Source organism: Alexandromys fortis, unplaced genomic scaffold, assembly GCF_014885135.2.
Source record: "Alexandromys fortis isolate MF-2015 unplaced genomic scaffold, M_Fortis_MF-2015_v1.1 scaffold_26, whole genome shotgun sequence".
NCBI classification, from domain to species: Eukaryota; Metazoa; Chordata; class Mammalia; order Rodentia; family Cricetidae; genus Alexandromys; species Alexandromys fortis.
The window spans coordinates 12,065,778-12,091,119 of record NW_026067894.1 but is presented as its reverse complement, the minus strand read 5'-3'; the positions used below and the strand labels follow the sequence as shown (position 1 = coordinate 12,091,119).

Sequence of the window (25,342 nt, the reverse complement as noted above, 5' to 3'; positions counted from 1 at the left end):
CCTCAATTCCCCTCTATCAGTCGACCTCAAGATTCTTTCCAGAACACATTCAGCTCACGTCTTAAGTTAGGCCACCGAAAGTTGTGACAATTGAATGCGTATCTGCCTCTCCAGATGATACTGGGGGGTCATCAGGAGGATAACCTAAAGTAGCCTCGGAGTTTTCCCAACCCTCCAAACTCTGTCTCGGAGCCCCGCAGCCCGAGCTTGCTGAACTAGCCGGGAACAGAACACTGAGCAGCTGCGACGCAGCGGGTTTCACAAAGGAGCGGTCCTAGCCCAGCGTTCAACGTTCGAGCCCGACCCTCCCCTTTTCTCCCTCCTTCCAATCCGCGGTCTAGAAAGCCTGAGGAACTTGGCCCAGAGAGGCCACTGTAGTCAGGGGCTACCAGGAGAGCTAGAAGTTGGTGGGTGGGACCCGAGGGCAAACTTGAATAGGATTGGATCGAGAGTTCAGAGGCGGAGCTAAAAATCGAAATTGAGACTCGGATTAGACAGAGGCGAGGCACATTTGGGGGAGGGGGCGTGGGTTGGGCGGAGGGCTGTGCTTTGGACGAGGATTGGGGCGCGCGCCTGGGGGCGGAGCCTGAGGGGGCGGTGCCGTGTCGGAAGTCAAAGGTCGGTAAATAGTGGTGATGTCATGCAGGCAAGATGGCGGAAGGGTGAGCCTGTCGTTCCTCCCTTTGGCGCCGGGGGCCTAGATTCTCCCAGGGTTGGGGTGGTGGGCCAGGATCCCTGGAGGGGACAGGCTCTCCGCGCGGGTGCGGACCGAGCTGAAAGGGCAGAGCGGAAGCGTGGTGCGAGGGGGTAGGGAAGCGGCCCGCAGGCCTCACCACACTGCGGAGCCTCCCGATGTGTCTGTCTTTCCACAGGGAGGACGTGGGGTGGTGGCGGAGCTGGCTGCAGCAGAGTTACCAGGCAGTCAAAGAAAAGGTAAGCCGGGCCGGCACCCTCCTCTGTCTCCTTGCAACCGGATCCTGCTAGTCCTGCCTGGGTTTTTCACGCTTCTGTGAGGCCAGTTGGAAGAAAAGGATGAGACGCCACCACTAGCAACACCTTACCCTTACAGCAATCTAAATATGACAATCGCTACTCTCAAGACAGCCCGGGAGGGTACAGACCTTAGCCGAACTTGAGCCTCACAAAGCTCAGTCCGGTGGGGAGTGGGCAGCTGAACAAAATAGCCGCTTAGTTGCTTTTGTAAATACGGTGAAAGGAAGGTGCCAGACATCTTGTCCAGACTGGGGAGTCGTGAGCATGCCCAGGAAGGTGTAAACAGAGAAGGTGAAGAGCAGGAACCAGGTAGAGATGAGGATCACAGAAACACTGGTGTCTGGTGAGCCCTGTCCCAGTGAGAGGTTTGCAAAGGGGAAAGGGGCCAGAGAGTGGGGACCTGGGGAAATGACAGGCTAAGTAATCCCTCTGTAGGGAGTAATGCTTGTCCCTGCATAGGCCGTGCCACTGGCTACTCCTGTTTTGTCCCATGTTACTTTATTTAAAACCAGCCCGACTAAGTTGTGGGAAAGCTAATTGCTATTTACCCGAAGCGAATGAACTGAGTCCTGCTTTAGGGCAGACTCCAGGAGGCTTCTGATCCCAAAGCAGCCCAGTACTTTAGGAGCGATTTCTGTTTGTTTGTTTGTTTGTTTTTCTTCCCAGACCTGGGCACTGCTGGATAGTCGCTCAAGCTACCGCCCAGCACAGCTGAGCATTTCCTGAGCTGTTTGCTTTGTGGAAGAGGGAGGACTTTTCACTAAAGTTTACTATGAGATCTCAAAGTAGTGTGTTCCGGCAAGGAAAGTGTGGCATTCAATCAGCGGGCGGAGCAGGATGTCTTCCTGTGTGTTTCGAGGCTCCTCTCAGAAAGAGAAGACTGAATTTAGTTACTTACGTTTATGGGAACTTGGGCAATTCATCTTTTTGTTGGTTTGTTTGTTTTGAGGTGGTCTGATTGTTTATGTAGCCCGTGGCCACTCTGGAATGCATAAGTAGACCAGACAGGCCTCAAACTCACAGAGATCCACCTGCCACTGGAGCACTGGAATTAAAGGCACAGACCACCATATTTGGCTTTGGCCAGTCTTTTAGCCTTTCTATGCTGTAAAGTGAAGTAATAATACCGGTCTAATGGGTTGTCATGAGGATTAAGTGATACAGAGAGCACTAAGGACTATGTGTAGCACTTAGGAACCATGCAAGCATTCACGTTTTTATTAAGTACTAATTATAAGTAAAGCTTAGACAACATCACCATTTTTTTTCCCTTCTACCTTTTTCTTGCTCTTTTGCTGCTTTCCTTGCCATTGCTTCCCATCCTGGCTCCCTTTGGATCAGTCACTTCTCTGCTCCCTTAACATACATTGCCCAGAGCCTACAACTTTGAGAGGGCCCGATAATCTGCCTTCTGCTCCTGTCCTGAGCCTCCTGTCCGTCTGTATTGTTCATCCGAGTGCACACTCAGACACAGTGTTAGAGAAGGCAAGGTTGTGTCTCTCCCCACTCTTAACAGGGTCTAGGCGCTCTAGAGAAGACATGGTTGCATCCATCCCGCTCTAACGGGGTCTAGGCGCTCCCCAATAAACCTTTCATTCTCTTATTTTTCTCCTCCCCTTGTCTTCACAGACTTTAGAAAACAGGAGGTCAGCGATTCACCCCCTCCGCACCCCTGAAGCCACCACACACACTTATCAGGAGTCACAGACGTTTCTCACTTGCCAGCTTATCTTTCTGGAACTTTCTACAGCTCTTGACACTAATATGTGCCCCTCCCCACCCCGTTTTGAAACTTAACTCTGTTGAGCTCATGTTTCTCTGCCTGCTGTTTAAGGATGGGGCTCTGAGGCTCTTTGTCCTTAGCTTACAGCTATGGGTAGTCTGCAGACTCTTCCTGTGGGTCACCTCCCCTTGGGAATTAATCTCCTTTCTTTTCCTTGAGCCTTCGGTACTTAAGGATAGCTCTTACTGGACAACTACCCAGATAGCCTATGGCCTCCTTGACTCTAAATGCCCAAAACTACGCCAATCACTAATGTAACATATTAAAAATGAAAACGTGCAGAGCTTTAATCCAGCACTCGGGAGCCAGAGACAGGCACATCTCTATGAATGAGTTTGAGGTCAGCCTGGTATGCAGAGCTAGTTCCAGGATGGTCTCATTGTGTCCTTCCTGCTTCAGTCCTTCAGTGGCTCCTCACCGTCTGCTCACAGTCCTGTCAGGGCAATGAAAAGTAGGCAGCCCTATCACAGGAAAAAAAAAAAAAAGAACAGGACACTCCAAACATGCTTTGGCTGGGCATGAAGGTGCAGTCTTGAGGGAGGTGGAGGCAGAGGATCAGCCAACATAGTGAAACCTTCTCAAAACAAAGCATCCATGTGAAATGAGGGGACTTGCAAAGTGGGGTGAGCACAGGTGGTTCAGGAGGTCATCTTGAAGTTGGTGGACATGATATCAGCAACACGGACACAGAAGGCAGCTGAGGACCAGCTGGCTCAAGCTAGCTCTGAAACAGGTTGGTTGGACAGGAGCACATACCGTTCAATCCAGAGATAATTAATGGATAGGCAGAACCTGGAGGGAGAATCCAACCTTCCTTGGAATTTAAAAAAAAAAAATCACATCCATCCTTATTGCCTGCGTGTGGTGGTGCCCATAATCCCAGCGCTTGGAAGACAGAGACAGGTGGATTTCTATCAAGTCAGCCTGGTCTATATAGAGAGTTCAAGGTCAGCCAGGGGTAAAGTCAGACACTGTCTCAGAAATATTTTTAATTAAAAAGTAGTAAGTCACATACCTTTTATCATATTGGAAATCTGAAGCAGATAGGACTTATATCAAAGCAAGTTTTCAGTCGGTTTGGAGAGTAGGTGTGTTCTTCCACTTGCCCCTCTGCTTTCGAGGTCATCTGATAGGAGAGCAACAGTGACTAAATGAGGCTCACTCCTGGGACATAGTTATGAGTGCCAGGGCTGAAACTCAGTCCCTATGCTAACGAGCAGGCGTTTCCCTCTCTGCCGCCAGCTAATCCAGGTCGGGGAATTGGGACAAGTAAACATTATTCCCAAACCCTGGCTCTTCTGTTACCTGACGTGGAGTGATGGCGCCTGCCAGCTTTATCCTTCTCTGTCTTTCGTAGTCCACTGAAGCTTTGGAGTTCATGAAGCGGGACCTGACGGAATTTACCCAGGTGGTACAACATGACACAGCCTGCACCATAGCAGCCACCGCCAGTGTGGTCAAGGAGAAGCTGGCCGTGAGTACTACCCACCGTGATGGCCACCCTTCACAATGTGGCCTGCTCTGGGATCCTGGTGGGGACCCCCAGCTTTTCCCTCATTAAAACCAAACAAAAAACTTAGGGCCAACGAAATATAATTTTTAAAATAATTTTGTTTGTGTGTGTGTGTGTGTGTTTATGTGTTTGTGTGCACGCATATGCCGGGCTAGAAGACTACTGTGGGAATTGATTCTCTCTTGATTTCAGGCCATCAGCCTTGGCAACATGTGCATTTATTCACTGAACCTTCTCGTCAGCCCTGAATGCTGTATTTTTTAACATATTTGTTTTTATCCCTTTGGTCGGTCTGTCTGTCTGTCTTCCTTTTTTCTTCTTTTTTTGGTTTTTGTTTGTCATATATCCTAGACTAGCTCAAACTCAGCTATGTGTCACAGGATGGCATCAGACTTCTGATTCTCCCATCTTTATCCCCAAATGCATGAACCAACATACTTGGATCTTAACTGATATTTTAATTATCTATTTGTTTATCTAAATGTGTGGGTATTTTGCCTGCATGCATATCTGTGTACCAAATGCATGCAGTGCCTATGGAGGGCAGACAGAGTCTCTTCCCCTGGAACTGCAGTTACAGGTGTTTGCGAGCCACCATGTGAATGCTGGGAATGGAACTTGTGTACTTAAATCATTGTAGGCCTCATTCTACAGTATCCAGTTTAACAATAGTTAAATTAACTACAGTTACCTTCATGGCAGGGATTTTGGGTATGTCTAGGCTGGGCTTTTCTTCTTTACACACCCATTTGTTTATCTGCATTTTCTACAATGCATTATTTTGCTAAAGGAAAACATACGTTAAAATAATACAGATGTGGCAAAACTATTAACTTATTTGCTTAACAAACAATTCCTTCAAACTGGGAGCAAAAGTATCCTTACGCCCCACCACTCATCCCGGACCCTCTTCACTCTTTACTACTAAAATGACGTGGGTCTTCTTTGACTGTGTGTGTGTGTGTGTGTAAGTGCACATGCTCACATACTTATGTGGGCTTGAAAATATGTGTGGTTCAGGCTGGGCAGTGGCAGTGCACACTCTGTAATCCTAGCACTCAGGAGGCAGAGGCAGGCGGATCTCAGTGATCTACAAAGTGAGTTCTGGGACAGCCAGGACTAAGAAACCCTATCTCAAAAAAGGGGGTGGGGGAATACATGTGGTTCACGTGCTTATTTGGTTCACATGCATCTGGAAACCAAAGGACAACCTCAGGTGTTGTGAACCCCGCCACCTTGTTTGTTGAGACAGTGTCTCTCACTGGGCCTGAAACTTCTCAGCTAGGTTAGACGATGCCCTCTGGCTAGCACACACCAGGGATCTCCCAGTCTTTGCCTCCTTAACTCTGTCACCACACCTGGCCTGCTACCTGCATGTGTGGGACTGAACTCAGGTCGTCAGGCTTGCATAGTAAGCTTCTAACTGAACCATCTCCCTACCCCTCCTGCCCGTCTTTGATCAGCCAAGTTGGCTTTGATGTTTTGATGTAACAACCAGTTGAGCTCTCTTCAGGCCTACTTTGGCCCTGTTCAACATCCCCAGCTGGGACTAGAGGGCTCTACCTACCTCCTCCTCCAGTCTGGGATGGGGAGATGGATTTTAAGCATGTCTCATATCCTCACACTTAGTGCTCCTCTCCTAATGCGTCACCTTCTAGACCCCAGAATTGCATTCCGCTCCTAGGACACTGTTTTCCTTTCTTGGTTTTCTCTGCAGACGGAAGGCTCCTCAGGGGCAACAGAAAAAATGAAGAAGGGGTTATCTGACTTCTTAGGGGTGATCTCAGACACCTTTGCCCCCTCACCAGACAAAACCATTGACTGCGATGTCATCACCCTGATGGGCACACCCTCTGGCACAGCTGAGCCATACGACGGCACCAAGGTATTCACTTACAGCCTTTGCTAAAGAGTCAAAGCATTATCTATCGACCTTTTATCACAAAAGGAACATATGTTCAGTCTACAAATATAGACAAGGGGACTGGAGAGATGGCTCAGTGGTTAAGAGCACTGGCTGTTCTTCCAGAGGCCCTGAGTTCAATTCCCAGCAATCATGTGGTTTACAACCATCTATAATGATATCTGGTACCCTCTTCTGGCCTGGAGGCAAACTTGCAGGCAGAACATTGTATACAAATAAATAGATAAGTCTTTAAAAATATAGACAAATTTGGCCAGGTGGTGGTGGTGTATGCCTTTAATCCCAGACCTTGGAGGCAGAGACAGGTGGATCTCAGTGAGTTTGAGGCCATCCTGGTCTACAGAGTGACTTCCAGTCAGGGCTGTTACACAGAGAAATCTTGTCCCCCCAAATAAATAAACAAATAGGTTGATAAATAAATAAATATAAAAAGATAATTACTTGGGGTTTTTTGGTTGGTTGGTTGGTAGGGTTTTTTTTGTGTGTGTGTGTGTGTGTTTTATTTTGTCTTTTCGTGTTTTCCTAACCACGTTTCAGTGTCTTTAAATTTTTGCAAATGAGTACTAGAAAGATGGCTCAGCTATTAAGAGCACTGATTGCCCTCCTAGAGGACTGGGATTCAGTTCCCAACATGGCAGCTCACAACTGTCTGTAACTCTAGTTCTAGGGGACTGGACACCCATGGCAAAATACCAATGCACATAAAATAAAAATAAATTTTAAAAATTCTTGCAAATGGATATAGATAGCATTATTCAGTCACTTTCTGGTGTTGCACATTTGGGTTCTTTTCAGCTTTCAGCATTAGTAAAGACCTGAAAAGAACATCTTTGGGGCATAATTTGTTTCATATTTCATTCTTTTAGACTAATTTCCACTGGAAATAAGTCTAGCAGTCAGAACCCATGAGTACCAACTAGAGCAGTGTGTTAGTGCTTCTGTCTTCTGTCTCCTGTTTCCTGGGCTGTCTCTCTTTGTTGCATCTTATCACATTGGATTGCCATTCCAAACTTGCATTGCTGGGACTGTTTACTAACACGTGCCAGAATTTTGAGATTTTCAATGATAAGAGTCTAAGTTATCACAGGGATTCATCACTAAAACATACAGCTGAAGTTCCCATGCAGACAGCCCATACTCTGTCTGGTCTGAGGAAGAAGGGCCTTTCTGTTCATCAGCTGAGCTGGGCTTCCTGTGGCCCCAGTGGAACATCGCTTTACAGTGCATTTGGTAGAGTGGCTCTGAAATTTATCTTTTCTTTTCTCTTTTCCTGGGCCTAACTTTGTTCCCTGCTATGTTGGCTTTAAACATGCTAAGCAAGGGTCCCACCACAGAATCACATCCCAGTGCAAGATATTATTAATGGAATTGTTATCATCATCATCATTATTTGGTTTATCAAGGCAGGGTTTCTCTGTGTAGTCCTGGCTGTCCTGGGACTCAGTCCATAGAGCAGACTAGCCTCAAACTCAAGAAATCCACCTGCCTCTGTCTTTACTGGGATTAAAAGTATACATCACCATGCTTGGTTATTATTGATAAATTTTTTGTTTGTTTGTTTTTGATTTTATGTTTTTCAAAACAAGATTTCTCTGTGTAGTTCTGCCTGTCCTAGAACTTGCTCTGTAGACCAGGCTGACCTCAAACTCACAGAGATCTGCCTGCTTCTGCCTCCTGAGAGCTGGGATTAAAGGTGTGCACCACCACCGCCCGGCCGTATTGGATTTTAATTTTGGGACACTTAAATTATCTTACAATTTGCCCTTAAGTTTGGATTTTATTAACATAATTACATTTGACATTTTTTTAATTTCATATATTCAAGAAGTTATATTATAATTTTATAATCTGTTTACTGTAATTTCTCAGTTTTCAGGGTTGGGATATTGGGTGAGAGACTATTTTCCCGAGGGTCTTAGTTTTGGGGGTAGTTGAGTACCACTATATCATTAATAACCCGTGGGTTTGGCAGCCAACAAGGGGGAAGCTGGGTTGCAGCTGATTTAATACTATGCACAGAGGGGATTTTCTCTGCATCCACCTCCCCAGAATTCTTCTCTCTTGCTTACAGGCTCGCCTCTACAGTCTGCAGTCAGACCCGGCAACGTACTGCAACGAACCCGATGGTGAGGGGTAGCAGTGGGGGTGAGCTAATGGGGCAGGAAGAGGGAGAAGATGTGGACTGTAGGGTCTCTATTCTAGATGCCACAGGTCAGGTAGCTCTGCATCCTGGGAACAGAGTAGGGCCGATATTACCTTATACTCTGTGCAGGTTATTGATCACAATGATACCCTTTCTCTATAAAAATTTATGTGTAAGACCAGGCATATTGGTGCATGCGTTTGTTAATCCCATGATTTGGGTGGCAGAGGTGGGCGTATCTCTGTGAGTTTGAGAGCATCATGGTCTACATAGCAAGTTCTAGGCCAGCCAGGGCCATGTAGTGATACACTGACTCAAAAAATAAATATAAATAAATAAATACCCATACATATATATGTGCATACATATAATATATGTGTGTGTTTACAGTGTTGGAATTCTTTGATTTTTGAAGATTTTCTGTGGACCCTCGCTTTTAAAGCTCACATTGTAGAGGACTACTGAAGAGTTTTGAGGCCCCAAATGATCATCTTTTGTATTTTGTAAAGTAGCCCATGAGGCTGTGTTGTCAAGAGACAAAGAAGGGAGCGTGACATAGGGTGTGCCTAGGGATCCCCATGTCAGAGGTAAGGCCAGAGCCTGGGGGGAGGCAGACTGAATGGAGAGGAAAGTATCCATCAGGAGAGCCTAAAGAAGTAGAATCAGAATGCGCAGATCAGGAAGGAGCTGGGATGTCTTCTGGGTTTCCAGCAGTAGCTGAGTGGGGACAGACGTGAGTGCATGTAGTGATGGCAGTTAGATCGAGAACCCCGAATGGGCTCAGGGTTGCAAAGAAATAGGAATTGTCAGAAGAGGCAAGAATGATTTAGGGGAGACACATGAGAAAAGGCAAAGTGGGTGGGTGGGGGCTGGGAGGCTGGAGAGATGGCTCAGCCATTAAGAGCACTGGTTGCTCTTGCAGAGGTCTTGAGTTGAATTTCCAGCAACTGTATGGTGGCTCACAACCATCTGTAATGAGATCTGGTGCCCTCTTCTGGCCTGCAGTCAGACATACAGGCATAATACTGTATGCATAATAAATAAATCTTTTTTTAAAAATGGCAAAATGAGGGCTAGAGAGATGGCTCAGTGGTTAAGAGCATTGCCTGCTCTTCCAGAGGTCCTGAGTTCAATTCCCGGCAACCACATGGTGGCTCACAACCATCTGTAATGAGGTCTGGTGCCCTCTTCTGGCCAGCAGACATACACACAGACAGAATATTGTATACATAATAAATAAATAAATAAATATTTAAAAAAATAAAAATAAAAAAAGAAATTAAAAAAATGGCAAAATGAGAAAAAGGAGCTCAGGCCTACTTAGACTGTTCAGAGGAGGAGGAAAGGAATAAAAGAGGGGGAGGAGGACAGAGGCTCCTGTCACATGGCATAAGGGAAAGACACAGCCATTGTCTCTGACAGTATGGGTCCACATTGAAAAAACGCTGTTTCAACAGCCCATGCAGAGGACGACGTAGCAGCAGAGATGGGAGACCTTGGTCCTTTCTGGAGATCTTGGAAGAACCCACCCAACCCTTGCTAACTCTTCCCCTTGGATAAAATGGCTTTGAAAATAACCCTTAAGCTTCCTTTACTGTTCAAGTCCAGGCTTAAGTGTTCTCTCTGGTTCCAGTGTTCTTTCGCTAGACACAGGAAACTGACCATCAGCGTTTGTCCCTCTGCAGGGCCCCCGGAATTGTTTGACGCCTGGCTTTCCCATTTCTGCTTGGAGGAGAAGAAGGGGGAGATCTCTGAACTCCTTGTAGGCAGCCCCTCCATCCGGGCCCTCTACACCAAGATGGTGAGGGCCCAGCCGGCAGGACCTCAGCTGGCTCTGAGCCTGAGGTGTTGGGAAGTGGGAGGGATGTGTGTAGTGGAGACCCTGTAGAGCCAGATGGGCCATGTGCTGAGCCAGGAAGCTGCCAGGAAGATGCTGATTTGCCAGGCTTCTGGCAGTCAGAGATGGTGAGAAGTGGAAAGACCAGCAAAGTCTAATGGCAGTTCTGATCTCCTTTCCTGGCCAAACTGGGCCCAGAAGGTGGGTTTGGTTGGATTAAAGTGGGGTAGAGGGGCTTTGTCGATTACTGCAAGGCCACGTTGTGTGTCTGCTCTAGAGTGATTGGGAACAGGCTGACAGGACTTTATGCATCATTCCCCAATTCTCATCTCCATTCCCTCCCTGCAGGTTCCAGCAGCTGTTTCCCATTCAGAGTTCTGGCATCGGTATTTCTATAAAGTCCACCAACTTGAACAGGTATGCTGGCCTAACTTGGGAAGACCCCATGACTCAGCCCTGGGGGAAGCAGACTTTTGTCAAGGCAAGAAAGAGTTGAAGACTGTAGTCCTTTCTGGGGGTGCCAAGGGTTCTACGGTTATGACAGGGCCTGAGAGAAGGGTCCTGTACCTCCTGATCTTTATTCTCCCACCCTCAGGAGCAGGCCCGGAGGGACGCCCTGAAGCAGCGGGCGGACCAGAACATCTCTGAGGAGCCTGGCTGGGAAGAGGAAGAAGGTGAGAGGCCTTGAAATGAGATGGCCCAGGGACAGGCTTGGCTGTGGTATTCTAGAAGGCCTGAGAGGACATGGCATCCCTGGAAAAGCAGGGAATGAGGGCAGCGTGTGTGCTGAGCAATTAGCTCCAACAAGGAGCTGCTGCAGTGCTCGTGGGACCTAGAGTTTGGGTACAGAAATCATATGTGCCAGTTGGAACAGATTGCCGTGTCACACATGAACCTGCTATTGCATAACTATTGAGAAGCACACTGAACATCCAGATTCCATCTCCCCGTGTCCCTTCTACATAAGACTACAGGATTGTGGCTCAAGTGCCGGGTACTCGAGAGACGGGGGAAGGCAGATGTCTGTGAGTTCAAGGCCAGCCTGGTCTACATCGTGAGTTCTAGGTCAGCCAGGGCTACATAGTAAGACTCTATCTCAAAATGAAAAAGACAAGACTGTAGGTCAGGATGTGTGAAATACTTACATTGTACATCCAGCCCTCATTAAGAGCTTAGTGTATGGGTAACCTCTAGTGTATGGGTAACCTTTAGCAGAAGCCAGTGTCCCTTCTCAGCAATGAGGTAGCAAGTTGAAAGTAAGTCCTGGGGCTGGAGAGATGGCTCAGAGGTTAAGAGCATTGCCTGCTCTTCCAAAGATCTTGAGTTCAATTCCCAGCAACCACATGGTGGCTCACAACCATCTGTAATGGGGTCTGGTGCCCTCTTCTGGCCTGCAGGCATACACACAGGCAGAATATTGTATACATAATAAATAAATAAATATTTAAAAAAAAAAAAGTAAGTCCTGGCTTGCATAAGATGGAACAGTCTGACAAGAACCTAGAGCAGACCCACTTCCAGGCCTTGTCTCAGGCTGTGTTGTCAGCGGTCCAGCTTGGCCTCTGTAGAGATGAGACTGACTAGCATGGACTGTCTGCTAAAGAGCCTATGCTGGGGTAGCACCGAGGGACATGGGCTAGTCTTCCCTGTAGTCAACATGACAGGACATGCTTTCCAAGGTTGTCGTGGGGCTGACTGGGCCATATTCCCCCTTTCACTACCTTTCTCTCCATAGAGGAGCTTGAAGACATTGCACCGTCTCCAAAAGAGGCAAAGATTCCAAAAGAGACCAAAACCTCCCCAACCCCTGAAGCTGGACCTGGTCCCCAGAGCCCCTGTGAAGATACTCCAGTGGAACCCCCTGCAGAGGTGACTCCATCAGAGAGCAGTGAGAGCATCTCCCTCGTGACACAGATTGCCAACCCTGCTGCTGCACCGGAGGCGCCAGTGCTGCCCAGAGACCTGTCCCAAAAGCTACTCGAGGCATCTTTGGAAGAACAGAGTCTAGCTGAGGACGAGGGGGAAACTGGACCTCCACCCCCAGTTCCCTCCAAGCCTCCAACCCCTGCAAGCAGAGCCAGTGGCCCAGAGCCCAGGCCTCCCGCCAGAGTAGAGACCCTGAGAGAGGAGGTACCCACAGACTTACGCGTATTCGAGCTGAACTCAGATAGTGGGAAGTCTACGCCCTCCAACAATGGCAAGAAAGGTAGGTCTGGAGGCCAGAGTACAAGGGGCTCTACGAGCGGGGCAAGCAGGAGCTGCCACCATGCATGTCAATGTGTCTGTGTCTGTTGTCATGATCCTAGGAGCAGATACACTTCATTTGTGATAATGGGGGGAGAGCTATATGGGGGGATATATATATTGTCTGTCATACCCTATTAGCTAACATTTACATGGTCTTTGAAGGATACATTTGCAAGTTGTTTGGGTCTTTTTGCTTGGCTTGGTTTTGACTTTCGTTTTATTTTTATGTTTCATCTGTTTATCTATGTGTACTATCTACATGCAGTGTGTCTTTTTTTTTAATTTTATATACGTTAGTGTTTTTCCTCCATGTATGTCTGTCTCAGTGAAGGTGTTAAGTCCCCTGGAACTGGAGTTACAGACAGCTGTGAGCTGCCATGTGGGTGCTGGAAATTGAACCTGGGTCTTCTGGTAGTTCAGTCAGAGCTCTTAATAACCATGAGTGTGTCTTAGTTCAGGTTTTTGTTACCATGAAGAGACACCATGAGCACGATAACTCTTATAAGAGAGCATTTAATTGGGGTGGCTTGCTTACAGTTTCAGAGTTCAGTCCATTATCATCATGGTGGGAGCATGGCAGCATGCAGGCAGATGCAGTGCTGGCTACATCTTGACAGGAAGTCAACTGAGACACTGGGCAGTATCCTCACCATAGGAAACCTCAAAGTCCACCTCAACAGAGACATACTTCTCAACAAGTAGGCTATACCTACTGAAACAAAGCCACACCTCCTATGAGATTATGGGGGCCAATTACATTTAAACCACCGTACAGAGTCCAGGAGAAGTCCCAGTCCCTGAGACTGAAGTTACAGGCAGTTGTGAGCTACCGTGTAGGTGCTGAGAATAAACCCAGATCCTCTTAAGTAGCCAGTGCTCTTAATTTCTGAGCCCCTGGCTTTGACTTTTTGAGATAGGACCTCACTATATAGCCCAGACTGGCCTTAAACTATGTAGCCTAGGCTGGCCTTTAACTCTTGGAACCTAAGCTTCCCAAGTGATAGAATTACAGGAATGAATCATCACCATGTGCAACATGGTATGGTTCTTTTTGTTTGTTTGTTTGTTTTATTTTTTGAGACAGGGTTTCTCCGTGTAACTTTGGAGCCTGTCTTAGAACTCACTCTGTAAGTCAGTCTGGCCTCGAACTCACAGAGATCTGCCTGCCTCTGCCTCCCAAGTGCTGGGATTGAAACTTTAACGTGTGCCACCACCGCCCAGCCATGCATAGTAGGGTTCTTAAAATTAACAAAAGCAAGTTTATGTGAGGCCCTGTGATAAATGCCTCATGGTTTTGAGCATTCCCTTTCCTTGGGTCCGTACGAATATCTTCATTCTACAGATGAGAAAAAATGATGTCTAGAAATGTTAAGTAACTTTTTCAAATTTTAATGACTGAGAAGTGGAGCTCCTAGCTTCAGCCCCAGGTCTGTGTCTGCCTTGAGTCCATGATCATGCCATTACCAAATTCTTGGCCCATTTCTACTCTTAAACAATTCAGCTCTGCCCCTGCTGGGAACGTGTGTGTGTGTGTGTGTGTCTGTGTGTGTGTGTGTGTGTGTGTGTCTCTGTGTGTCTGTGTCTGTGTCTTTTCCCTGGAAAAGTGTGGAGCCCTGGGAAAGTTAGCGTCTCCAAGCCTTGTCATGAGCCACGGAGACAAACCTTGAGCCTAACTTCAGGGAAACTCGGCTGAGCCACCTTCAACAGCAGGGCTTCAGTTGTGTCTGTGTGATGGAGTCTTAGGCTGGAGACTGCATTTATGTGAAAGAGCAGACTTTTCAACTCCAGGAATTAAAGGAGAGGTACAGCTGTCAGCTGAGTCTCCCAAGATCCTGCTGCAGATTGTGACCCTTGACAGACATGCTGCCAGGAAGCTTGCCCCTCAGGTGAGGTCTGGCCCGCAGCACAATGACAGCTTCAGGAGATGGGGCGTAGGCTCACCAGAGCTTCACCCTGCTCCCTGATGGAAACTTCCACGTTTCCAGACTCCAACACAGTGCTCCTGTTAAACTTTGTTCAGTGAGGTCATCCATCCATTGAATCTGCCTGCTCTTTAGGAGACATGGAGGGGAGCAGGGCAGAAGGGACAGTCTTTGTGATGGAACATGAGCCGTACGGGGCAGGTTTGATGCTGGAGGCATTCAGAGAAAGGAGGACTCTGAACATCAGCAGTGAGTCATCAAGGAGACAGCTGGAGAGTTGGGGCAGGTGCTGAGGAGTCGCAGTCCAGCTTGAGGGAACTTGACTAAAGCCCCCCTCCCATACTTCTCCTGGGTAAGGGAGACACAATAGTGGGAAAGTTGGTTCTCTTTTGTTCTGTTTTGTTTGGAAACTGAGTCTCATTGCTTACTCCTAACTGGCCTGGAACTTACTATGTAGACTAAGCTGTCCTGGAATTTACACAGATACATCTGCCTCTTCTTCCCAAGTTCTAGGATTAAAAGTGTGTGCTACCACGCCCAGCCTGAGCGGGTTCTTAATTAACAGTTGAGACCTTATCATCTTAAACTGGACTCAGGTGCAGAGCAGAGGGTCTGGGGACAAACCCCAGCTGTGCTCATGAGCCACATAACTTAGAAAAGTTACTACTCTTGTCTAAGCGTCTGCTTTCTCTTCCACAAATGGAAATTGTTTCAGACCGCCCTCAATCAGAAGCAACTTTGGTAGAGCCCTGCTTTGGGGACATGGTGATAGCCATCATAGAGTTCTTTCTATTACTGTGATAAACACCATGACCAAAAGTAACTTGGTGTGGGAGGGTTTATTTCATCTTCTATGTCCAGGTACCAGTCCATCACTGAGGGAAGTAATGCTTGCTTCGGGGCAGGAGCTCGAGGGAGAAACCTGGGAGCAGAAGCTGATGTAGAGGCCATGGAGAAGTGTTGCTTACTGGCTTATTCAGTCATCTTTCTTTCTTTCTTTCTTTCTTTTTTTTTTTTTTCTTTTTCAGTCTGCTTTCTTACACACCCAAGACTACCTTCCCAGGCAGCTGCCACCCACAGCAATATTCAGTCAAAAAATGCCCACAGAATGGCCAGACTGAGCGAGGCAGTTTCTCCATTGAGGCTCCCTCTTCCTAGATGACCCTAACCCTAGCTGTATTAAGTTGACCAAAAACACAAAAACAAAACCCTAACCAGCATAGTGCTGATGATAGGCAATATTCTTGGAGTATTTTCTGTCCCAGGCCGTGCTCAGCGCTCTGTCTGCCTATCACTAGAGTCTCACAAAGCCCTTGACAAAAGCCAGGCGGTAGTGGCTTGTGCCTTTAATCCCAGCACTCGGGAGGCAGAGGCAGGCGGATCTCTGTGAGTTCAAGGCCAGCCTGGTCTACAAGAGCTAGTTCCAGGACAGCCACCAAAGCTACAGAGAAACCCTGTCTCAAAAAACAAAACAAACAAAAAAAGCCCTTGATGATCAATGCGGTTCCCTACCTCTCTCCTGGTAAAAGTTTACAAAGCTGCAAAGGTGGCTCCGCAGTTAAGAGCACCTGCTCTCCTTCCAGAGGGACCAGGTTCAGTTCCCAGCACCCACATCAGGCCTCTCAAAGCCACCTGCATCTTCAGTTCCAAGGAGTCTGATACCCTCTTCGGACCTCTGTGGATACCTACACTCACGTATACAGATAACATGTAGGTAGAAATAAAAATAATTTTAAAAATTAAAGAGAAAAGCCAGTCAGCCCCCGAAGTCAACAGGAAGATCACATTGAAGACTGAAATAATTTATAGGAAGGTGGATGAGCACGCAGAGAACCTGATAGGAATGGGATGCCAGCTTCTGAGATTGTGGTCATGAGGGTTGTGACCACACCCCCATTGTTTTCGGGAGGGGGGTTGAGATAGGATCTTACTATGTACCCCAGACTGGCCTCATATTCCCTTTATTTTTATTTGTTTGGTTTTTTCAAGGCAGAGTTTCTCTGTGTAACACCCTGGAACTCACTTTGTAGACAAGGCTGATCTTGAACTCACAGAGATCCTCCTGCCTCTGCCTCCCAAGTGCTAGGATTAAAGACCTGTATCACATCACTACTGTCCAGCTTCCCCCTCCCCCCCCTTTTTTTTTCAAGACAGGGAAGCTACAGAGAAACCTTGTCTGGGGGGGGGGACACTGAACACTGCTTTTGCAGAGAACCTGGGTTCATTTCCTAGCACCCACATCTCAGGAGGATTAAGCCGGCTGTAAGTCCAGCTCCAGAGGTCTACTCTCCTCTGGTCTGTAACTGTGCACACAAGCATAAACCTCCACACAGACACACACAAATACACATGATTAAAAAATAAATCTATAGGGCCAGGCATAGTAACACATGTCTTTAACTCAGGAGGCAGAGGCAGGCAGATATCTTTGAGTTCCAGGATAGCCAAGGCTACACAGAGAGACCCTGTCTTGAAAAAAAAAATGTAATAAAATAACTCTGAAAAAAGTAGAATTATGATTCCTGATACTCAGAGTTCCCCTCTGGCCTACACATGTGCATGTACACACATCCACTCTAAGAACTACAGTTCCGGGGCTGTAGAGATGGCTCAGCGGTTAAGAGCACTGGCTGCTCTTCCAGAGGTCCTGAGTTCAATTCCCAACAACCATATGGTGGCTCACAACCATCTGTTGTGAGATCTGGTGCCCTCTTCTGGCCTGCAGGTAGGCACACAGGCAGAATACTATATACATAATAAATACATAAAAAAAGAACTACAGTTCCATTCAGAATTTGGCCGCAAAGCGGGTGATTAGGAAAATAATGATTGAAACTGTACAGAGTTGTAATAGTAATGCTCCTAACCGTCTGCTGTGCACTCCTTCACACGCTTGGCCTGGGGTATGATACCCCTAAACCACAGGTGAGGAGAAGCCAGGGTGTGGCGCTAGACTAGGACAATGGGAATAGAACAGGGAGGGGAAAGTCTCTGTGTGTGGTAGAACTAGAAATTGAACCCAGGGCTTCACAATGCTAGGCACTTTTTAAAAAAAGATTTATTTTATGTATATAAGTGTTCTATCTGCATGTACAACTTTATGCCAGAAGAGGGCATCAGATCTCATTACAGATGGTTGTGAAAATTGAACTCAGAACCTCTGGAAGTGCTCTTAACTGCTGAGCCATCTCTCCAGCCCTCTAGATAATATTTTTGAGACATGGTCTCATCCAGCTTAGCCTCAAACTTGTCAGATAGCTGAGGATAACCTTGAACCTTGACTGTCTGGTCCTTCTGCTTCTACCTGCTTCCCACATGCTGGAATTGTAGATGAGTGACACCGTGACCAGTTTGCACAGTGCTGGGGCCAACCGAGAGCCCCGCGCACACTGGGCAAGCATTGATTGACCGAGCTATAACCCCACTCCTTTTGTTTTAAGAAAAGGTTTTAAGTCGGGCAGTGGTGCAGTGGTGGTACACACCTTTAATCCCAACACTTTGGGAGGCATAGACAAGCAGATCTCTGTGAGTGTGAGGCAAGCCTGGTCTACAGAGTGAGTTCTGGTATGGACAGCCAGGGCTAATCAGAGAAACCCTGTCTCCAAAAAAAGGAGAAAAAAGAAAGAAAGAAAGGAAGAAAGAAAGAAAGAAAGAAAGAAAGAAAGAAAGATAGAAAGGGGGTCTTTTTTAAAGATTTATTTATGTTTTATGTGTATGAGTGTTTGTAAGTATGTCTATGCACCACACCTGTGCCTGGTGCCTGCAGAGGCCAGAATAGTGCCTTGAATCCCCTGAAACTGAATCAATAGATAGCTATGAGCTATTATGTGGATGTTGGGATCTGAACCAGATCCCCTGCAAGAGCAGCAAGTGCTCTTAACTACTGGGCCCTTGGTTTTTGATTTATTTTTGTTTTTGGTTTTGTTTTGTTTTGTTTTTTTTGCTTTATTTTTAATTTGTGTGTGTATGTGTGTCTCTCTGTCTGTCCATGAATGCAGGTAGATGCAGAGGCCAGAAAAGACTCTCAGATCCCCTAGAGCTGAAGTCTAAGCTGACTGGGAAACTGACTGAGTCCTCAACTAGAGCAGTATACAGCCTTAATTGCTGAGCCATCTCTGCAGCCTGAGCCTTGCTTGAACTCATGATCCTCATGCCTCTCCCTCACAAGTGTGTGTCCACACACGTACATGAGTGTACTTTGTTCTTGCATTGTTTTCTTCAAGACAGGGTTTCTCTGTGAAACAATCCTGGCTGTCCTGGGACTCAGTCTGTAGACCAGGCTGGCCTTGAAAGAGATCCACCTGCCTCTACCTCCCAAGTCCTGGGATTAAAGGTGTGCATCACTGCCGCCTGGTGTGTACTTTATTCTTATTCATAGTGGTTTTTATTCTTAGACATAGCGAACCTGAGCTCTGGGCATGGGGGTTGTATTTGGACAGTTGGGTACTGACTCCTCTTCCCTCTTACCACCCCCACCACATCCTAAACCGACACGAGGCTTGGATCTGTGTGCAGCAGAGCTGCTCCAAGGGGCACTTGCCTCTTCAGATTCTCTGCAGAGCAGGGAAAGGGAAGTTGGGATGAGTGTGTGGCCTACAGCCCTGGGTTAAAGGCTCTACTTCACCATTACCTGTGGAACCTGTTTTTAATCTCCATTTATCTGAGGAAGTAGAAAAGCTATTACACAAAAAAATTACACTGTGGGTGATAGTGCCTTCAGGTTAGTAATTACCTGAAAAAGCACACCAAAACAGAACAGACCCAGTTGTGAAGGTTTTGGTGGTGTTTGGTTGGTTGGTTGCTTTTTCAGGACAGGGTTTCTCGTAGCTTTGGAGCCCCTCCTGGAACTCCCTCTTTAGACCAGGCTGGTCTCGAACTCACAGAGATCCGCCTGCCTCTGCCTCCCTAGTGCTGGGTTTAAAGGTGTGCGCCGCCACCACCACCCAGCCCATCATGAAGTCTTAATGTCCTTAAGCAGATCTTGTTACATGCGCCTGTGTGACCAGACAGGAAAGTGATTTACATCTGTGCCATTAAAGTCTTTGTTCTGCCATGTGTCAGTCAGGACTGTTGGTACCTGTCCTGGAAGGTAGAAGTGGAACCCCCAAGTGTTAGTTGATGTGTTTCCATTTCTAGAAGGCTCTATCTTAGCATTTAAGCCTGAAGGGAGTTTTTAGGTTCGAGAGATCAGTGAGGCTGTCGTGGCCATAGCCATGCAAGGAATTGGCCGGGAATCTGTCTTTTGACCCACAGGAAGCCACACTAACTGATAAACACATGCGTGTCCCGAGGGCACGGCACACGGAGTCTTTGGATACAGGATTAGAACTTGTCTTGGCTATAGGTCTGCTCTGACTTGCAGTGGACCACATGTAAAATTACTTAACTCTGAGATAAGACCTTTGAAAGAAATATGACCCTGCTTCTCCATTTGCTAATTATCTGCTATATTCAGCGTGTAATTGGCACTTGACACTCAGACCCCTAATTCAAATGCCGTTGTTTCTCAAACAGCAAGCTCATTTCTAACACAGAATCCTGGGCTACACCTGCCTGCTGAGTCAAAATGCAGGCCAGGGAGAGATCTATGTTCTCTAGTAAGCTTCTTTAGTGGTCTCGCAAAGATGGTGATTTGCCCTTGTTACATTTTTGCTGTCTGTTTTTAAGACTGGATCTCATGTGTCCTAGGCTAGCTTTGAACTCACTAAGTAGCTGAGGATGAACAAGAACTGCTGATCCTCCTGTATCCCAAGTGCTGAGATAACAGGGTGTGCCAGTGCTCCTGCTGCTGTTTGTCGTCGGTGCTGGGGACTGGACCAGGGCTTTGGCCATGCTAAGTGCTTTACCAACTGAGCTACTTTCCAGACCTTTCCCCAGCATAATGGGAATGATTTGCAGCTCAGAATAATGTGCCCCGTACTACACAGTCGGAATAATGATCAGTCCAGGTTTGCCAGGCTCCACAGACCTTGACTTCACTGCATGATGGGACGAGGAGACCCCAAAAGGCCCTCCGTGCAGAATGTGCCGCAGGACAGCTATCTCTGTAGGTCACTTCTTACTGATAATTTTGACATATATGGTTTCAATATTGCCTAGAAGAAATATTGTCCGAGTGTGTTTAAAGCAGATTGCACTGTATCAGATTTGCATGAAGCAGCAGGTGGTACAGCAAGTGGTAAACTGAGCAGGGCCAGGTCTTAAATACTGTTAGCTCTTTGGGCCATAGGCCCTCTGCTGGAAATCTTGAGCTCTGCCTTTACCGTCTAAAAGCATCCAGACAACATGTAAACAAGGGACAGGGATCTGTTCCAAATATTTTAAATTTTTTTGTTTTTGAGACAGGATTTCTCTGTGTAAGAGCCCTGGCTATCATGGAACTAGTTCTGTTGACCAGGCAGGCCTTGAACTCAGAGATTCTTTGCCTCTGCCTCCCAGATGCTGGGATTACCACCACCACCCTGCCCCCAAAGAAATTTTTTTAAAGACTTTTAATTTTTTTTTATTTTTGAGACAGGGTCTCTTCTCGAAACACCAAAGAAAGGATTGTTCCACTTAAAAGATTTTATACGTACGAGTGTTTGCTTACATGTATGTCAGTGTTCCACATGCATGTCTAGTGCCCTCACGTCAGAAGAGGGTGTTGGATCCCTTGGAACTAGAGTTATAGAAGGTTGTGAGCTGCTATGTGAGTGCTGAGAATAGAGTAACAAGTGCTTTTAACCAGCGAGTCCAGGTGTGTGTGTGTGTGTGTGTGTGTGTGTGTGTGTGTGTGTGTATACCTGTGCATAAACAAGCTTGCAGTGAAAACTTGTGAGTTGGTTCTCTCCTTCCCATCCTGTGGGTTTTGGGGATTGAACTCAAGTTGTTAGACTTGACACCAAGCATCCGCTGAGTCATTCTGAAGGCCCTGTGTTCCATAGAAACAGTGGATTGAATTTGATAAGGGAAATAGTTGTCCAGCTGCTGACTTAAATAAAAGGCCTGTGAGTATTAGGTATCAACTTGATGTTCTAGACAACAGGAATTGTAGAAGGAAAAAACACAAATATTCCTGCCCTCTTGGAGCTCATGTTTAGATCCTTTATTACTGGATAATAAGCATAGTTAGCCTGAGTATATGTTAGAAAATGTTTACACCCTTTATTATTGGACAATAAGCATAGTTACCTGAGTATGTTAGAAAATAAACGCAGTGGGGAAAAGAGAGGAGTGAAGGGGAAGGGTTGTGATTTAAAATAAGGTGGTAGAGTTTGCCTAGCTTGAACTCGTGATTCTCCTGCCTCTTATGCAGTCCTGGGGACAGAGCATATAGGGTCTTGTGCATATAGGGAAACGCTGAGCTACATCACCAGCTCTAAGTATAAGAGCCTGTGTGTTTCTAGGGATCTAACTAGACCTTGGTAGTGTTGTGTTATCTTACTACTGAGTTATATCCCTTACAAACTAAATTTTCTTCTACTTCCAGGATTTTTCCTTAGATTTCTGCAAGTAGGATCATTGAGCCCAATGAAAGTGATTCTAAAGATGTTGTATCGTGCCATCCCCTTTGAAGATTGCCACCAGACTGGGTCGTGGTGGCAAATCCCTGTAATCCCAGCACTCGGGAGGCAGAGGCAGGTCCATAGAGCCTGGTCTATAGAACAAGTTTCAGGACAGCCAGAGCTGTTACACAGAGAAAACTGCCTCGAGAAACAAAACAAAGATTGCCAGCACAGACACACACAAGTGAGCCTGCCTGACTAACCACGCTGCTTATTACATGTCGCTTATGATTACAGGCTCAAGCACGGACATCAGTGAGGATTGGGAAAAGGACTTTGACTTGGACATGACTGAAGAAGAAGTGCAGATGGCACTTTCCAAAGTGGATGCCTCCGGTGAGGTAAGTCGGTCTGGTCAGCCAGAGCAAGCTAGTGCAATGACATCAGGGTGGAAGTCCTTTCCCAGCAGTCCTTGCTCCCTAGTATGACTCCCTACAGCCAAGTGGAGTAATGGCTGCAGGAAGGGATGCTGCTGCTCAGTCCTAGGCTGGATGCATGAATGAGTTCTTGACCTTAGGTCTGTATCACAATCACCCAAGGAACAAAAACAAAACAGATGCTGAACAGGGCATGGTGACACACTCCCAGTATAAACCCAGTGCCCAGGAAGACACGGAGATTGCTGCCTGGAGTATGTAGCAAATTCAGGCTGACCTAGGTCTGGATTAAAATAGAGAGATATAGATGTTAAAGCTTGCCCCTGGTCTTGTGACTTATGGAGACAGAAGGCCTTTGATTGAGACCAAGTCATTTAACTTTCGTCCTCATCTAAAGTAAAGATGGAAAGTAGCTGGCTTAGAATTCTTAGCAAGGTAAACCAAGTAACACTCTTTAAGTGCTGTGCCTGTCATATGTCATCCAGTAGACATTAGTGACAAACACCACAAAACCTATTCCTGCTATTAAGTTTAAATGGACCTTTGATTGTTTTCATTCTTTGCTGCCTCCCCAAATCAAGAGTTGGTCCAGTTTCAGCTGAAAATGATGGCACACACTGGGGAGACAGACAGACAGATCTGTGAGTTTGAATTCAAGGACAGCATGGTCTACATATTGAGTTCTAGAACAACTGGACAGGAGAGCTGTCTCAAAATAAAACAGAAGTGGGCAGTTTAGAGAAAGACACACATAGGGTCTGAGTCTTTGTGTGTTTTCCTCTCTCTCCTCTCTCCGTTCTCTCTCCCCTCTTCTCCCTCTCTTTCCTTTTCCCCCATGGTGGGGGTTATCGATAACTCACTATATCCCAGGTTGGCTGTGAATTTGCAGCCATCCTCTTGCCTTAGCCTCCTGAGTTCTGGGATTGCAGGCGTGAACCACCAGGCTCAGTGACAAGGACCTGGTTTTTCATATTAAAAAGCTGGGGAATTGATGACCTTTTGCAACTATGACCTCACTGTTACAGTAATTCTATTACTATTACCCCATGCCCTCTTCTGTCTTTTAGCTCTCTAGAACCTGATATGCTTGGTTGGGAATGTGACTCTGGTCAAGCACTCGCCAAAGCATTCAGGAGGTTCTCTGAAAGAATAAGCAAACAGACAACAAAACCTACTAGGCAGTATACCTGAGCAGGCCACTCAGTCCCTCTGCAGCAGGAGTCAGCTGGAAACAGGCCAAGAGCAACAAGGCAAGAGGACGAAGTTAGGGTGCAGAGCCCCTGGAGAAGACCTTGTGCAAAGAGAACATGCATCCAACAGGAGGGGAAGGAAAGAGTCCATTGACCTGTGATGGATCCAAGTCGAGACTGCCTAAAGCTTGCGTGACTCCTTTAAAGTTGACAAGAGAGATAAAAGTTTTAGCTATATTGGCATCTGCAGCACCCTGCGACCCTGGTCATAGTCCAGTGCACTCTCAGTTCTTGGCTTTTAGAAAGCATGGCCTTTGTCTGCTCAGCAGGAAGTAGGTTCTCCTTTTGGGGACTGCCTGACTCCTCTGGCAGGCCATCCCTTGCAGAGGCAGCGCTAGGTTTAGTTGGTAGAAGTAGAATCGAAAGCAATGAAAGCAGCAAGCCCTTCCTTCAGGCAGCTGCCTGTGTTCCCCAGTGTGGTCCCTACAGCTAGGGATTACTTGTGGGAATGGGCCCTTTCCAGTGGTAGCCTGCTCAGCAGCGGGAGGTGGGCTCGGACTGCCTCAGAGGAGTAACTGTGTGCTCTCGTTATCTCCTCAACTTTACAGCTAGAAGATGTGGAGTGGGAGGACTGGGACTGAGGGGAGCCAGAGCAAGCAGCTCCCCACCCAAGACATATCCCTCCCTTGCTCGCTAATCTCAGCCAGCCTTGGAAGACACTGAGAATGTCCCCCCCAAAATGGCCTCTACCATCCAGAACTTGGTGCAGATTCTGATGGCTCCCTGCTGGCCCTCTGCTCACACCTTGGAAGAACCTTTCCAAATACAAATCCAGAAGTCTGACTTGTGCCAACTTTAGGATGACTTAAAGGGAGGACCCGAACCCCACCGGAGAGCCTGCATTTCTCTACTGTTCTAGGGACTCCTGCTGGGAAACCTCCTGGGGTAGCTGTCTTCTGCACACACAGGAGCTGAAACACAGGTCTCTGAGAAGGCCATAAGCTAGTGAGCTAACAAGGGAGGCTAGCCACCTGCCCTGGGCTCCACAGGGACAGGGAATAGCGTTTTGGTTCCTGTCCCAGTGAGTAAGAGGCAATCATCTCTGGGAAATGGGCCTCTCTCTGGAATCTCCCAAGTGTTTTCCACTCCTGCAAAGGTCCTATGGGTTCAGAATCTAAGACCAAACATTGAATCTCCTTTAGCCCACACTGGGATATCCCTACATCTTCCCAGGACTTTTTCCTGTCAGATGCACCCAAGTCCTTAGCCCAGCTGTGCCACTGCAAGAGTCTGCTCTTGTATTTCTTCCCCTCCCCAAGAAGGGAGGGAGCCACTTTCAGGCCCTTCTGGGTGTTGCCTGGTTGGATACCTGCTGCGAACAGCCACCTACCTTGACTCCCATAGCTTAGGACACAAGCCAGCTGTGAGCTCTGTGAAGTGAGCAGAAGCGTGCTCAGCCATTTGCAGGCCTGCTTCTCCTCAGCCCTCTGCTGAGGAAGGACCTCCTTCCTGAAGACTTTCCACCTGGGGCTCGGTGAGGGCTGCACAGAGACCCGGTGCTTCAGATAGAATTCTGGTGATTCTGTGCTGGTGCATCCCCTAGTGACTTAAAGGGATCTTGACAGGGGCACCGTGAGTAGTGGGCACCTCACTTCAAACCTTCAGAGAAGAGGGTAGAATGAAGAGAATGCTAAATCTTTTTTCTTTTTCTTTTTCTTTTTTTTTTTTTTTTGATGGGATGGGATTTTTCTCTTTGTAATTTTTAGTTTAATTAACCTTTTGGTTGTTTGTGCAATATTATATATTTTAAATTATGATGCATCTCCCCAGAGTATTTTGTAGCTGGGAAAAGAAAAAAAAAAAGAAAAA

General features: G+C 47.0%; 1 protein-coding gene across 2 annotated transcripts; it reads left to right on the top strand.

Annotated features, from left to right (window-relative positions):
• Window positions 1–622: 622 nt before the first annotated feature.
• Window positions 623–25,342, top strand: Bsdc1 (BSD domain containing 1). 2 transcript variants are annotated; one of them, XM_050151842.1, is made up of 11 exons: window positions 623–662; window positions 873–933; window positions 4,134–4,250; window positions 6,007–6,174; window positions 8,285–8,339; window positions 10,042–10,157; window positions 10,542–10,610; window positions 10,789–10,867; window positions 11,929–12,399; window positions 22,144–22,247; window positions 24,082–25,342. In XM_050151842.1, exons 1-11 carry the CDS (start codon window positions 652–654, stop codon window positions 24,112–24,114), a joined length of 1,284 nt encoding a protein of 427 aa, XP_050007799.1. In that variant the 5' UTR covers window positions 623–651; the 3' UTR covers window positions 24,115–25,342. The 2 variants fall into 2 exon arrangements, with proteins under 2 accessions (XP_050007799.1, XP_050007789.1); XM_050151832.1 differs by lacking the exon at window positions 623–662 and having other exon boundaries at window positions 678–933.